The sequence below is a fragment of the Uloborus diversus genome, chromosome 8 (assembly GCF_026930045.1).
Source record: "Uloborus diversus isolate 005 chromosome 8, Udiv.v.3.1, whole genome shotgun sequence".
Lineage (NCBI taxonomy): Eukaryota > Metazoa > Arthropoda > Arachnida > Araneae > Uloboridae > Uloborus > Uloborus diversus.
Window position 1 is genome coordinate 59,871,344 of NC_072738.1, and position 15,782 is coordinate 59,887,125.

At 29.9% G+C, this 15,782-nt stretch overlaps 1 protein-coding gene across 1 annotated transcript in view; it reads right to left on the reverse strand.

Moving 5' to 3' along the window:
• Positions 1-502: 502 nt before the first annotated feature.
• The window catches only part of LOC129228379 (RNA-binding protein 25-like), a 32,169-nt gene continuing 16,889 nt past the window's right edge, over positions 503-15,782 (reverse strand). Inside the window, exons 8-18 of the mRNA XM_054863055.1 lie at positions 15,350-15,407; positions 15,153-15,244; positions 14,778-15,021; positions 14,215-14,318; positions 10,143-10,223; positions 4,941-5,284; positions 4,731-4,830; positions 3,484-3,573; positions 3,317-3,390; positions 3,021-3,171; positions 503-895 (exon numbers count right to left, since the gene is read on the reverse strand). Coding sequence (XP_054719030.1) covers positions 503-895; positions 3,021-3,171; positions 3,317-3,390; positions 3,484-3,573; positions 4,731-4,830; positions 4,941-5,284; positions 10,143-10,223; positions 14,215-14,318; positions 14,778-15,021; positions 15,153-15,244; positions 15,350-15,407 — 1,731 coding nt within the window. The remainder of the gene's footprint in view (positions 896-3,020; positions 3,172-3,316; positions 3,391-3,483; positions 3,574-4,730; positions 4,831-4,940; positions 5,285-10,142; positions 10,224-14,214; positions 14,319-14,777; positions 15,022-15,152; positions 15,245-15,349; positions 15,408-15,782) is intronic.

A 15,782-nucleotide genomic window follows, 5' to 3' on the forward strand; every position in this document is an offset into this window, starting at 1 on the left:
ACAGGACAACAATGTCCAAAATCTGTTACCTACAGACAGCTGATTAAATTTGCTAATTAACAATTTTTACAAATACCTGCTGTCTTTTCATGTTCATATATTGTGTTCTAGGTGTGCATGCTGTAGAATAAAAGCAAAATTGATGTCAAATTTGAAAATTTTTGAAATTGCTCAAAGTTAACTTTTTTGTTCCCACCTTTTGAGAACTTCCTGTATAAACAAAATTTCTCTGAAAAAAAGCTTGTGAAAGAAAAACAATTCAACATTTATCATTGAATAAGTCTGAAACCTGATTCTTTCTTCTTTTCAAATGTGACTTTTCTAATTTTTAATTTGAAAATTAGTACAATTTTTTTTTGACTCTTTATCTGACTGATGGTAGTGGATATAAGTGACCCATATTTTTAATACTGGTTTGATAATCATGTTTCTTTTGATTTTAGAATTTTCACTCTTAGTATATGTAAAACTATGCAATATTCATACATAAAAAGAACATTAATTATGCAATGTAAAAGCTTCTGACAGGAGCATCCAAATGTTGATTTGCTCGCATAACAGAGTTTAAAACTAACATAATTACAATTGAGGAATGCCACAACATTAAAACACCAAAACTGAACTTACCAAGCCTTATGCTAGCAAATCCCATTAACTTCACTTCCTCAGGTTGAGCAATAACATCAGAAAAGCCTGAAAAACTATTTTGAGAAATATCATCTTCCACAATAGTCCTTTTCTGAACTAGTCTTTCTTCTTTTTCTTCAGGTGGCGAAGATATTGTCTTTGTTATAGGTTTCATTTTGATAGGTGAAGGTTGAACTTCAGGTTCTGGTTCAGATTCAGGGGATTCTATCCTTGGTTGTTCCACTATTCGGCTTTCTTCAAGCAACAGCTAAATAATAATATATATTTTTTTAATGAACAAAATTCAAAAACTCATTTAAAATACATAAAACAAAAAATATTCAAATTATTTTTCATTTTAATTTCAAGCATTCAAGAAACTCAGGTTGTTAAAAATCAGGGAAGGTGAACCATTTTCATGCTACACATAATTTAATTTATGAAACAGTATCATTGTTCACAATGTAAGTTTAACTTTTACTTGTTTCACAATTCAGTTTCAAAACATGTACATACAATTAAAATTCATGGGAAAAAAGAAAAACACCTGATAGAGAGGTTTTGATAAAATTATAAGAACGGGAAACGGAAACAAAAGGAGGAATGAGTGGTAAAAATCAAATTTTACTTGAGAAAGTTATGCATAATATTTTGCTGAGACTTCTATGAGCAGTCACTTCTGTTCAGAGGCTACACCCATTAATGACCAATTTTTCCCTCTATCAACTCAATGTGAATTTTTTTTTTTAGAACAGGGACTCTCAACCATTAGTCAAATGGACTGGCACTGGTGTGCCATGTCTTGCATAATATAGACGAACGCGCAAACAGCGTTCAGAAAATTTTTGGCTCTGCAGAATTTTTTTTTCAAAATGCTAACGTTGATTAAAAAAAAAATAAAATAATAAAGGCAATTTTTAAAAAAATCAGTTTATTTCTGTTAAAGCCTTCCTCCGAAAGGGTTCATGTGCAAAAAAAAAAAAAAAATAATGGTTTTAGCAGTTTTCTTCAGTTGGTGAAAAATAAGCAAACTATATCTTATTGTAAAAAAAAAATTATTTAAAGCATTTTTTTTTTTTTTTGGTCTCTTTCATATTTGCATATAAATTTAAATCTTTATTCACAAGGGTGAGTTAGGCAAAATAATTATTTGCAGAAAATTTTCCAGTTAGGATTTGTGTTTGCAGAAAGCTTTTCATTTTATCAAAGTCTGCTGGTGTGAGAAGATATTTGGTTGATTCTTGGAGATTTTTACTTCTTGTTGAAAAACTTTTCCTCATTCAAAAACTAAGAGTTTACTCGGAATTTTTTACATTAGTTTTATGAAATACTTTTCATAATCTTCTGGGATTTTTCTCAAGGATTTGTTTACTTATGAATATAATAAACTCCCCATTATCTGCAGTCTTTCACTCATATTTTTGTTTTGAAGCAAGGATTAACTAAATGTAAAAAAATGGACTCATTTTAAGTTAAGAAGTGCAATACCTATTTTTACATTCCTATCGCTTCATTCTTCCTCCCTCCCTCCTTTCAAGGTCACGAAAACCTAATATCTTGTACTCTCTGTACACATGTAAACCAGTGACTGAACCAGTTTTGTTTGAAAAAATTCTCTCCCCTCCTTTATGCGTTTTTGGAATAACATAACTATATATGCTTTAGTTGATTTTTTTGCATAATTTGCTGCTTATGTGAATCAGTAATTAACAATTAGTATTACTGATAAAAAGTATGAAGAAGTGTTATTGACTTTTTAAACTATTGTATACACAGGTATCATTTTAAACCTATTTTGCAGCCTGCTGTTACACTGCCACCAATTCTAAGAATCATCAGCAATTCACTACAATTACAACATGGGTGCAGCAAGAAGAGGGATTTAAGGAATCCCCACTCCTAGAACCTTTGGTTTTAATCCATATTGCTATTCCTAGTATTTAATATAAGGTGTCAACAAAATAACTATAGGGTTTTGAAAAATCCTATCGAGTCAACAGTCAGTGTGGGTTAGGTCAGATCAATAAATGTGGCGCTGTAGGTAGTTAACTAAACTCAAATACACAAGTTTCAGTTCATTTTTGCAATACTAAGTAGAGTATTGAATACTCGATCTGACAACAAGCCTATTGGAAGGTCAGGGGCCTACTTCTTAGTCCTCAAGAAGCTCCATGCGATTTTTTTCTTGGTACACACCAAGAATAATATTTACAATACAAAACAAATAAATGCTTGAGTTGACACATTTTGATGATACAGAAAAAAGAATATTATTTTGACATGGGGAGAAAGAGGAGTGAGTCAACCTGAAATTAAAAAAACTTTGACACACAATGCTCCTCTCCTTCAAACATAACAAAAGCGAAAGTGATAAATTGAATATATTTACTAACTCTTTCAACTTCAGCTTCGGGATCTGGATGTCCTTCCTCAATAAGTTTTTTTCTTAATTCATCCAATTCTTCTTTCTCTTTCTGACGATCTAATATATCTTCCTCAATTTCCTTCTCCCGCTCTTTCAATCGCCGAGCAAGAGCACTTCCTCTATATTTGGTATAAATAAAATATCAGAAACTAAAATAATCAGCAAAAGAAAAATTGTGTAGCACAACAGTTCAGCATACACTTTTTTTCTGACAATCTAGAAAAACACCACTGTCAAAATAGAAATTTGAAATGCAAAACATACTTGAAATATTTAGGATCATCTTTTTCATCATCATAATCTTCTAGGAATTCTTTTAATCTTCTAGCTTCTTTTGACTAGCAAGGAAAAGAAAAAAAAAACAGTTGATTAAAAAAATAAGTACAGATTATGAATAAAGTACAATTTCAGGGTAAAAACGTGATCCATACTTCATCTTTTCTCTGCTCATCAGCTTTGGTTTTTTCTTTTTCATATTCTTTGGCTTTCCTCCTCTCCCTTGCCGTCCAATTACGTAGACGCTAAAAAAATATATTTTTTAAATGAGTTCTGGATGTCCATAATTATGTACCCCCCCCCTTTTATACTGGATATATTTAACTCCTTTATGCATATGTATACATAAGAAATCTTACCATAGCTCACAGCAATGGTTTGGAAAAAAAAAGCAGATTTCATTCAGCACTTAAAGTAAAAAAAAATTAAAGTATCTAACAGAAACAATCAAACTGAATTAATTGTAAGAATGAACCAGTACTTCTCAATCACTGTCCCATGGTTCTTTAGTGTGGGCAAGATTCTTGATGTATAATCTTTAACTGTTAACGAATTTCTGCAGTTGTCCCAGAAGTTAGACAAAAATTACTGAGTTACAAACATATGGTATAAAACTGGATTAAGTTGAATACACTGAAATCCCTGACCTTCTGATACAGATTATTTTCAAGGAGGAGGTCCAAAACTGAAATGTTGGAATCTGGGAATATCCTTTTAAAGAGACTTTCATTTACCAGCAAGTAGCTTTGATAAGAAGTTTTGCAAAGAGATAATCTTTAATATTGTCCATGTTTTCCTTCTCTCTATATGAACCACATACAAAGAAAAATTGTTCATAAAAAAGATGCTTAAATTCTGCACCAAAAGGGGAAACTGCCAAAAATGTCTTTTACCACACTAGGACTTCCTACAAGTTATCGCTTGAAAAGAATAATGACACAACTTAAAAAATAGTAAAAATGAGATTTTTAATTGATAATACTTCAAAAACGTGGATCCTTTATATGGAATAACAACACAAGTTGTAGATAGCAAAGTTGTCGATAGATGTCAACTTTGATTAAAAGATAATTTTGATCTAAATTTGATTGAAATTTCTTTGAACCAAAAAAGGCTAGCACAGAAATTGTATGAAATAAACAGAAAGCACAGTATTAATCCTTTTTAAGGGGCTATAGGACAATCAGGAATTGTTATGAACGAAAAAAAAAAATAGAAATGACAACTATTTAAAAAATAGTCTCCTGAAAAAGTTTTTATTTTTATTTTTAAAGTTGTGTCACCTATCTTTTCAAGCTGCGAATTGTTCATGTTACTTCAGCTTTCTCTCTCTGAACTAAGTGCAAAAGTAAACATATTGTCATAATATTCAAAATGAATAAGTAAAACAAGCTAGTCTTACATCTTGGTAAACAGCTTCCTTTTCCCTGATTTTCCTTTCTTGTTTTTTCCTTTCATAGGCTTCATCATCATCATCTTTATCGTGCTCTTTTTCCTTTGGTCTAAAAAATAAATAAATAAATAAATAAAAATGGCACACTTTATGGTACTCAATTTAAGTAGTATGATATGGTCATAGCGTAGAATTTATTAACAGCCTGAAAGTACTCACTTGTCATCTGTACGATCTCTTTCTCGATTCCATTCTACACGGTCCCTAGAATCTGATCTCGTCCTTTCAGGTTGTCTCTCTCTTGATCTTTCTCTGTGCTCCCTTGTAACAACAGGAGACTCCCTAGGAGATTTGTGCTCTCTTTCCCGCTCTCTACTACGTCGTCTTCTAGAAATTCTTTCTTCTCTGCCGAGAGAGCGTTCCTTTGACCACCTCTTTTCTCGGTCTCTGTCTCTTTCCCTATCTCTTTCTCTCTCCCGATCTCGAGAACGAGGTTCAGGTGATTCGTACTCTCTTCGACGTGGCCGGCGCTCCTTATCTTTCTCTTTTTCTTCTTCTGCTCTCTGTGTAACACAGGTATAATAAAGAAATTAACAAAAATGTACACCACAAAATGTGTGCCAGTGAAATAGCAGATGGAATGGTTGAATGTATAATGATAAGTTAAGTTAGTGAAAAAACATTTTCGCTTTTAATTGGCAAGTTTCAGCAAATAAAAATTTTTACCAAACGAACCAGCCTCAGATGCGATTTTCCACCCACAGTCAGAGAAGTATTTGACTCTGGTTAGGCTGTGAAATATAACTTATCAGAGAATAAACATAAACTAGTGATAATTAATGTAAAATATTCGGAATGGCATGATACTATTTTACTTATTAAAAAATTGAATTAAAGAACATTGAAGGTTTTAAACTGAAACTCAGGGAAATAAAAAAATTAAGGGAATAATAATATTAAAATTTACATGCCATTTTCAAGATAAGTTTAAGATTGGTTAAATACGCGAAGGACATATTCAAACTAAACAATTCTTTACAAATTTTTAAATAAAAAATTTTGTTCACTTATATACACTTATGTCGAATAATAAACAATCAAATGGATTTTTTAACAACGTAAAATGCAATGTCTCGGAAGCCAGTAGCTGAAATGAACATAACATTGTAGCCTATTTTTGTATTCAAGATTCTGCTTTCATACTTAATCAAGCCTAACTGTTAGAGGAGGTCGATATAAAAAATGGTGAAAACAAATTTATGCAAGAAATAAAAATAATAGTCGATTAAAAACTTTTTAATACTACATCGCTATATGCAACTTTACAAAGCAGAAAAAAATGCATTTAGAAGCACACGCTAAGTACAACAAAAATTAAGTAACTAATTCAAAAGATTTTTCCAAGATTTTTAAGTCATATCAACTACTAGCTTGAAAACACTGCTGTTTTAAATACATAAAAATTAAACATAAAGATTCAAACATTTAACAATCATTACAATGAAAACATTTAGTAAAAATGTCACTAGAGCTTCCAAACATGTTTGAAACTATGTATTTAGTAGTTGCTATGGTTTATTATTATTATAGCTACTTTTTTCAGTTTCTACAAATGAAACTTGACAAGTTTCTTTGACACACAAGTTTGAAAGTTCTATGACAGACTAAGTTTTATAAAATATAACAACAAAATATAACTTGCAAAACAGATTCTGAATATCCAATTGTAGGCAGCTTCTTCATTGGAGAGAGCATTCTTCACTCCCAGACGTTAACTGGAAACTTAATACAGTAGTTTTTTCTCAGATATCAAATAAAAGACTATTTTTGCTTAAAAAACAAGGACTTTACAATCTTGTGAAAAGGATTAAAAAAGCAAGTGCTGTTCCAATGTGTCATGAAATTTGTTGTATGACTCTTAACATCATTTCTCTTAAAATGATTAAAAATTAAAATGAAATAGACAAAATTGATTTAAGTTTGAAGAAACAATTCAAAATCAAGGACTAAATTTAAAATTTTTTAGAATTTAAATATTATAGATTTTTTTATAAACTTAAAAAGAAAAACACTTTAGAAAAATGTAAAAACATTCCTTTTATAAATTCTAAATACAGTATAGTCTCCAAATATTTTTAGATATTAGTTCGCTACTCTCAAGGAAAATAAATGGTGCATTAACCACTTGGATCAAATTTTCTGCTAATTAAAATAATAATAATAAGAAAAAAAATTATGGAGCCAAAGTGTTTTCTTCGACTTAGTTGATAACAGATGTTGATCTAAAAATGACGTTTTGCAAAAAATGCCGAGATGGATTTAAAACGGGGATTAAGATTTTAATATATCTTTTTCCAGTATGGAACTAGTTTGATGATGGCAGTGATCATTTTGACTGTTTTAAAGATTCAGAAAAGTAAACTGAAGGTTTCCAAGAAATATTCACTGATTATCTGCCAATCGTTGCCCCTTTGGTCCATGAGGAATAAAAAGCCACTAATAGTGCAAACATAGCATTTATCCTTTAAACTTAGCAATGAACACAAAAAATGAAAACACCATGACCCGAAGCTTCTGAATTTATGAGACTGTACAGTATTAAGAGTTTTTACATTGAAGTAAATAGAATTTCTGGTTTCAGACTAATTAAGAGAAATGATTTAAGGTTAAAAATACCTTTCAAAAAGAGATAAGAAAATTATACTAAATCATTTGGCAAATAAAATTTAATAAATAGATAGGTATCTTTAAACAGCACTTACCTGTATTAAGCTATGAATAACCTTATGATATATTGAAATAATATTCCCTTCAGAAATTTGAAAACTCACCTCTATCTAATATCATGAAAGCTTTCGATATGTATGTATATGTATTTCAATATTCAAAGAACTTCAAGACGTTAATAAATATTAACGATAAAAGATTCTTATAAATATACCGTTTACCATCAAAATGAATAAAAGGCAAGTTGGAAAATTGAGGAGAAAGTGAAAGGAAACTTAGTTTTAAAAATTTAATTGAAAATAAGAAAATTTAAGTTATGTAAAAAGATGAATTATTTATGCTGTCAATTCAGAACTATGTTTATGAAAGATAACATGCGTAAATACAGTGAGAAATTAAACTACTAATTACAATAACATTACGCTGGCATTGTATCGGATTTAATATTAACGTTAACTACATCTGAATCAGAAGAAAATGAATAAAGAGTGGCAACTTACCACAGCTAAAACTAGTTTGACAGTAAAATTTACTAAGTAAATGCATTTAACAATATTTAGTACCTACTTTTACTAATTACACAGAAGAATGCATGCCATCATAGACATTTAACTATAATGTTTAGGAAGAAATGTGTAATTAGTTTTAAAATATGCCATAAAGGAATTAGATGGAAAGAAAGTTAATTTAACAATTACCTTATTGGTCATTTAAGTTGTAAAGGAAAGATACAAGCAGTGTAGATGTTTATGTGATGGAACTGATCACATTTGTTTTGTGTAATTTAGATTATAGTTATATTTTTTATACATGAAAAATTATGCTATTTGTTCACAAAAAGTGAGAAAATGCATTTTCGCATGTAATAAAATATTAAACAATTTTATTTTATGTGAAAATGAGCATTAGAAAAGAAATGTTAGACATTTGAAAGTAAAAAAAAAAAAAATTCCGAAATTATTTTTGAACAAATGATTTTTATTTTTTTCTTTTAAATCTATGAAAACTAACTTTTTGCTTTGTAATAAAGCACTTGTTTCAATTAAAATAACATTTGCATTAAATTTCATTCATATGAATTGAATCTTATGCAAAATTTTCATCCTTTAAAAATAGTTTATAAAAAAATTCCCAAGTCTTATTACATGCAGACTTATACCAAGTAATCAGTCGGATACTATCAAATTAAAGATATTTTAAATAAAGTTTCAAGAACATTTTAAACAGAACATTAATTTACTAATCATGACGAAAAAATATTCGCCAGGAAGTATTTTTAGAATGTTAATAGTACAAGACACTTAAGTTTAGGATTTCTTCTTTTGTTTTGACAGTAAATAGAATAATGAAAATTTTGAAATAATATGAATGAGAAGCACATGGAGCTATTTAAAATTCTTAAAATACAAAACCAGCGAAGTGGTTCAGCTAAAGCGTAATAAAAGTATAGGTTAGTGATACATATTTGTTTGGAACATAACACATTATAAAAGATTTTTCCTTCTAAACAAAACGGATGGTACAAAGAAATGAACTAAACATTCCTTATATGGATTTTCTTTTGATATTTGAAGTCAAATAAGTGTCAACAACATATATTAAAGTGCCAATTTACTCACCAACTCCTAGATAAAATTAAACAGCGTAGCCCATTTAGTGGCGTGTTGTAGCTTGTTTAACATCAACAAGGTTTATTCCTAGTGTTTGGGGAATCATATAACAAACTTAAGCTGAATCCATTGGCACCAATCATTTTTGCACATTCACACACTAATACATGCACAATGTACGATACAATTTTTTGCCCATTTACTGTTGAACCTAACTACACAATATGATGATTTAAATAGTCTATGTATAGTCATGTATAGCATTTACACCCATACAGTCTTGTATAACAATTTGTATCCCTAAAAATTATTTTGACCACCATTAAATAAGCTAAATTGAATGTAATACATTTATTGAAAAATAAAATTTAAGAAATTATGTCATTGGCATCATCAAACAATCTAAACGTCCTAGTTTTGGCACAAACGTTACTTCGCAATTTTAAATCTTAATATTTGATTTTTTTTTTTGCATTCTGTTTTGAATTCTAATATTTAGTTAGCTAACACATACTTCTAAAATTTTATTTATTTATTTGTTATCCACCAAAAATTTAACTACCTATGAGCTAAAGTATTATCTTTTTTACTTAATTAGTTTTCAAAATTATAAACATAATTTTAAAGTTAAATGCTTCTCTAAAACATTTTTCTGATTGCAAGGTCTGTTATGTACAAACAACAGAAAGAAAGAAACCTGCACTCAATCATATTGAAGAAAATTGAACTAAATCAACTCCAATTTTCATTTGAGCATTTTCAAACTTTAAAATTGTTCAAAAGTCAAATTAAAAAAGTAGAATAATTAAATTTCGCAAGACTTTTGTTACATCTACAGGTTTATTACTGTTAATTGGAAAATGCTATTCAGATGCTAGATTTTTTTTTCAACGAAAATAGAGAAAATAAATTAATAATTGAGAAAAATTTCATAAATGTGCTTTGTTAATGAAGAAAAATTTGTCTCAAGAAGCTAAAAACTATCTGGAGAACTTTCCTACGCATAACCTTGAAAAATTGACACGAATAAAATAGATGGTTTGAAGAAAGCCCTAAACACAAGCACACAAAGTAAGACAATTACCTTATAAGTATCCCGGAATTTATCAATTTCTCGATGTATAAGAGATTTTTTATCTTCTTCTAAATCCATTTCATCCAGTTCCTGAGGAAAAAAAAAAGATTTATTTGAAAAATTATACAAGAAAGTTATGATTAGCTTTAAAATTGTAGATGTATGGTAATAAAAAAGTGATTAGTACTACTGTAGATCAAGGGAATCTTTTTAGAAATTACTATGAATTCTTAGATAAGATTGATACAGGGAAAATCCCCCAATACTATTATAAGACAGAAAACATGCAATAATGTAAAATAATTTTTTAAAAGCCACAAATATATAATAACATCTATCCAATGTGGTATTATAATTGAGAAGAAAAAATCCAGGTGAATGGATCAATATTGAGCGGTTTCCAAGATTTAACTTTATGGGATAAAGTGGAGTTCTTATTAAAACATTTATATACATATTTTTTTGCTAATGAATCAGGGTTGGCCAGATTGTACCCAATTCGGTTGGACCCAATGGGTTTTTTTGAAAAAACCCATTTAAAAAAACCCATTCCCACTTTTGGGTTTTTTCAAAATTTTCCAAGAAGTTTTTTAAAAAACTAATTAATTTAAATACTTTCAATTTATACTTCTTTTTTATTTGCTCTTCACCACACCCAATGGACATAAAAAATGAATTTTGAACTTTAATAGTATTTCTTCACTCTTAACAGCATTAAAAAATTACTTCAAAGATTTTAAATAAATGTATTTAACTTTTTTCTTTAACTGGTCAATAAATAACTCAAATTATCTTGACTAAGTCCTATCACCTCTGATTTTCTCAATATTTGTAGATTGTACTGAGGAAACTACTCTAGCCAAAAGGCTTTCGTGTGAAATATATTCTGGAAACCAACACGTCACAAATCTCGAATAAACAAGGTATATTTTTTAGAAATTAACAGGTTTTATGAACGGTCGAACAGAAAACAGAATAAGTTGTACAGCATTTTCATTATCTTACTCTGTACACAGAAATAGAAAAATAGGCAACATAAAATTCAAAGAAATATCTTGATTAAGCTGGAATTCAGTAAAAAAGGATTTAAACTACTTGAGGTTCTACAGTAGTTTTGTATAACAAAATGAAATACAATAAAATAAAATGTATAAAAAAAAAAAGGTAGCAATTACAAACAATAGATTTTATCACTCGAGAAGTAACTTTGCCTTAATTGTTGGTAATCATGGAAACTAAAAAATCTGAAACTTCACCATTCTTGGGTTTTGTCGTCTTTTTTACTTTTCTTCAGAAAACGCTGAATTTTCCAGCTTTTTTTTCAAGACAATTTTTTTGCTTTGTCCATATACTTACGCAAAAATATGCTACAAGTACCCCACATTTTCCCTAAGAAAAGACAAAAAACCCACATTTCTTTTAAAAACCCAGCTTTAGTTGGGTTTTATTAAAAAAACCCTGGGTCCATGGGCTTTTTAAAAAAAACCCGGCTTTTTGCCAACCCTGTAATGAATATTTATATACACATTTACAGTGATAATTACGCCACAGATAATTATGCTATCACTAAGTCACAGGGAAGTTCACTCTCACCACAATGTCATCGCATCAGAAAGTAAGTAGAATATAATGAGTATAACTAATTTATTGCATTTCTATGACAAGGTTACCTCAGCTTTAGATAACAAAAAATGTGTGGATGTTGTTTATATTGACTTTCAAAAAGCTTTTGACAAGGTACCGCATGTTGCTCTTCTCAGCAAGTTAGCTGACATTGGAATAGGAGGAAAAACTTTACTTAGGGTTAGAAATTGGCTTACTGGTAGGAAGCAAAGAGTAGTTGTGAGAGGAAATCATTCTAATTGGAGTGATGTTTTAAGTGGGGTTCCTCAGGGATCAGTTTTAGGGCCTCTTTTGCTTATTATATTTATGAATGACATCAATGAAAATATTTCTGGAAGCATGAATTGTTTTGCTGACGATGTAAAAGTTATGGGGATTGTCGAAAATGAAGAACAAGTAAAACAGCTGCAAGAGGATTTAGATCATATTACTAAGTGGGCAGATAAATGGGGTATGGCAGTTAAAGTAGGGAAATGTCAAGTGCTACACTTAGGTCATGGAAATAAGCGTATGAGATATCATTTACAGGGTTCAGTCATAAATCAGGCAGAAAATGTTATGGATCTGGGTGTCTTTATAAATCAGGACTTCAAGTTTAGTCAACAGTGCAGTATTGCTAGTAACAAAGCCAACAAAATGCTTGGGTTCATCAAGAGATCTATTTCAAACAAATCTAAGAAAGTTCTTCTGCCTTTATATAGGAGTTTAGTAAGACCTCATTTGGAGTATGCTGTTCAGTTTTGGTCGCCTTATCTGAAGAAAGATATTTTCGTATCGGAAAGGGTTCAAAGAAGGGTAACTAAATTAGTAAGGGGACTCTCAGATTTAGATTATGATACCAGACTTAATAAGCTTAACATGTATAGCCTGGAGCAAAGGAGAGTCAGAGGGGACATGATTCAGTTATTTAAATTTATCAAAATGAAAGATGTAAATGGATTAAATTTTTGCGGGGAAAGCAAGACAAGGGGTCATTGTTTTAAGCTATTTAAATCTCAGGCTAACTTGGAAATCAGGAAAAACTACTACTTTAGCAGGGTCGTGGGCACTTGGAATAGCTTACCGGAAGAGGCGGTAATGAGCAAGGGAGTGGATAGCTTTAAGAGGGCCATTGATCTTCATTGGGGACTAATTAATTGACTAGGACCAGCCTAGCTGGGCCCAGAGCCTGTTGCTGGTCGTCACATTTGTATTTGTATTTGTATTTATAATGTGGAAAGCTTCTGAAATTTTTTTTCCAATAAAGTAATCTCTTTTAAAATATAAGAAAACAAAAATAAACACCATAATCCAAATGCATACCTGCCAACTTTGGAAAAATTCAATGTGTAAAAATTATGTCTCAACAACTAACAAGTAAATCAGTCTTTTAAATTTTACTAACTGCATGCAGTATATTTGCATGTGCTAAACTTTATTAAACTATTTGCATGTAAAAAAACTTTAAAAGCAGAAAATAATTGTATTTGAACAACTCAAATTTTCCAAGTCTGATTTTTTTCCAAAAAACAATAGAATTTTTTGGTTCCTGAAATCTATCTCCATCCTAAACATCATTAATCTTTCCAGATAAAATAAATTTTTCCTTAAAATTTTTGTGAAGTATATCCTTGGTACGACTGGTAAAAATTTAAGATAAATTTTACAAATGGCGTTTGCTTGAATTAACTCAAATGCAACTGGATGTTTTTTATTTGTAAGTTGGTGGAGTAATAAAATAAAAAGAGCATGCAAGTCTTAAATAGAGGATAAAATGCAGGTGGAGTAGAAAAGAACTGTCAACACTTGGTTATTTATGTTTATGTGCTAAAATCCCATAGTTCAAAGTGCATACAAAGTTGGGATAGGCTTGTAACGTTTGATAACAGGGGCATTCCAAGGTATTTTTGACATTTATGTAGAGTCTGTAATGTGACCTTTTTTGCCATAACTTTTTAATTTACTGTTTGATTAGCACATTATTTTATTTTTATCTTTTCCTACCAACACACCAGCTTAAAATAAAATAATTTGCAAATCAAACGGTAAAATTATGGCAGAAAAAGGTCATGTTACGGACTCTACATAATGTCAAAAATACCGTGGAATGCCCCAACAGCTAAACTAAAATCGTAAAAGTTGGCAGCTATGCAAATGAGGTCTCACTAAAATTTTGTATAACAGCGTTACTTTCTCAAATTTGCAATAAACCTAGGATTAAAATTTCAGTAATCAACGTCATGCAATGTCAAAGTGCTGCTTAAACAATACAACCCCTTTTGAATGGGAAAAAAAATCATATTCAAGAAATCTGAGCATCTTAAGCTGCTGGCAATTGAGCTAAACTTTCCCAAAACAGGTAAAAATTCTTCAAAAAAAGTCTTTGATCTGCCCACACCTCACATTAAGCTATCATAAAAACTTGACTGTAAATGGCATAATGCATATTTCTGTTTTGAGAACTAGAGGGACAACTTACATTTTTTTTCAATCTCTCATAGTCACTTCGTGGTTTTGGACTGTTGTTACCTGAATTCTGTGGTTTGTCCAGTGGAACGACTACAGGCAATGGAGGAGGAATATCTGTCAAACAAAACAAAATTAAAAAGACAGATACTAAATAATCATTATTTAACATTCAAATTTCTAAGATTTTTCTTATGGTTGATCAAGATACTAAACACTTTTCTAGTTCATAATTTGAAAAGTATGAAATGATGGCTAAGGAAAAACTTAAATAGTAAAAAACATTTATCAATAATTCTTATCATTTTTTTCAAACTAAGATTCTTAACACTAACAGCTTATCAAATTAATTTTATGACAAAATGTATAAAGTATTGAGTTACATTAGATTGAAAAGGAAAAAAATTAACTACTTTTTACTTCAGTTTGTAATTGGTATTAAAATTTAGCTGCGAGTCTTTGACAAATTTAGATATGATTCCCTGAGTAGTTTAAAACTTCACGTTACAGACATTCTATGCTTAGCTTTATTTATTACATGAAATATTTTGCTTTAAATATCAAAAAAGGAAAAACCTTTATCATCTGATGGTTTTTTCAGTTCAAGTGCATGAGCATTGACCAATAATTGTAGGCTGGTCATAATTGTGTTATCTCTTTGTTTTGTCATCTCATCTAATGCATCATCACTGGTTTCACCTTCTTCTTTATTACTATCCTCTTTCTCTTCAGTTTTTTTCTCATCTTCATCTTGTACTTTTGAAAGTTTGTTAGCTTTATATTCATCTAATTTTTCCTTGGTTTTACCATCTACTTTAACCTAAAATAACATTGAAAAATTAAAAAAAAAATAAATAAATAAATAAATAAATAAATAAAAAAAAAATTAAAAAAAAAAATTGACAACTATTTTTATTTCTATAATATTATAAGTTTAAGTAAAAAACTTACAACTAATTTCTTCTCTCCAAGTTCATAATCGTGAAGTAATCGCATTGCTCTAAGAGCAGATTCTGGATCGCCATATTCACAAAACCCGAAGGCTAAAAGGAAAATATTGTGAATTCTCCCATGAAACAATTTTGAGAAGTAAAAATATTTTGGTGAAAAACTTGTCATTGCTTTTTAAATTACTTGTAAATACATACCCTGCAGTTTCCCATTTGCCCCTTGAACTCGCTTCCAATTCAGAACTATTCCACATCGCTAAAAATAGAGTGAACAAAAGATTAAGGGTCTGTTAACAGAAATTTAAGCAATGCACACACACACACACATGTATTTATACACACAGGGCTCTTGTATAGTTGCTTGAAATAACTGAGGACAATTTTTTAAAAAAAAATCTGCAAGACTACCATAACTCAGCCACACATAAAAAAATATTTTATCTTTAGAGGCCCAAAATTTCGGTACCCTCAAGGGTTTTAGATCTTTTTTTCCCCCCTCCATCTTCATACACAGCATTGTTGAAATAACAAAATATTAACCTGAAGAAAATATATCAACAACAATTCAAAGAAAACATTCTGAAGGCATGTAATAGTTACAATTTTCAGTTTGAAAACATATTTTAACACT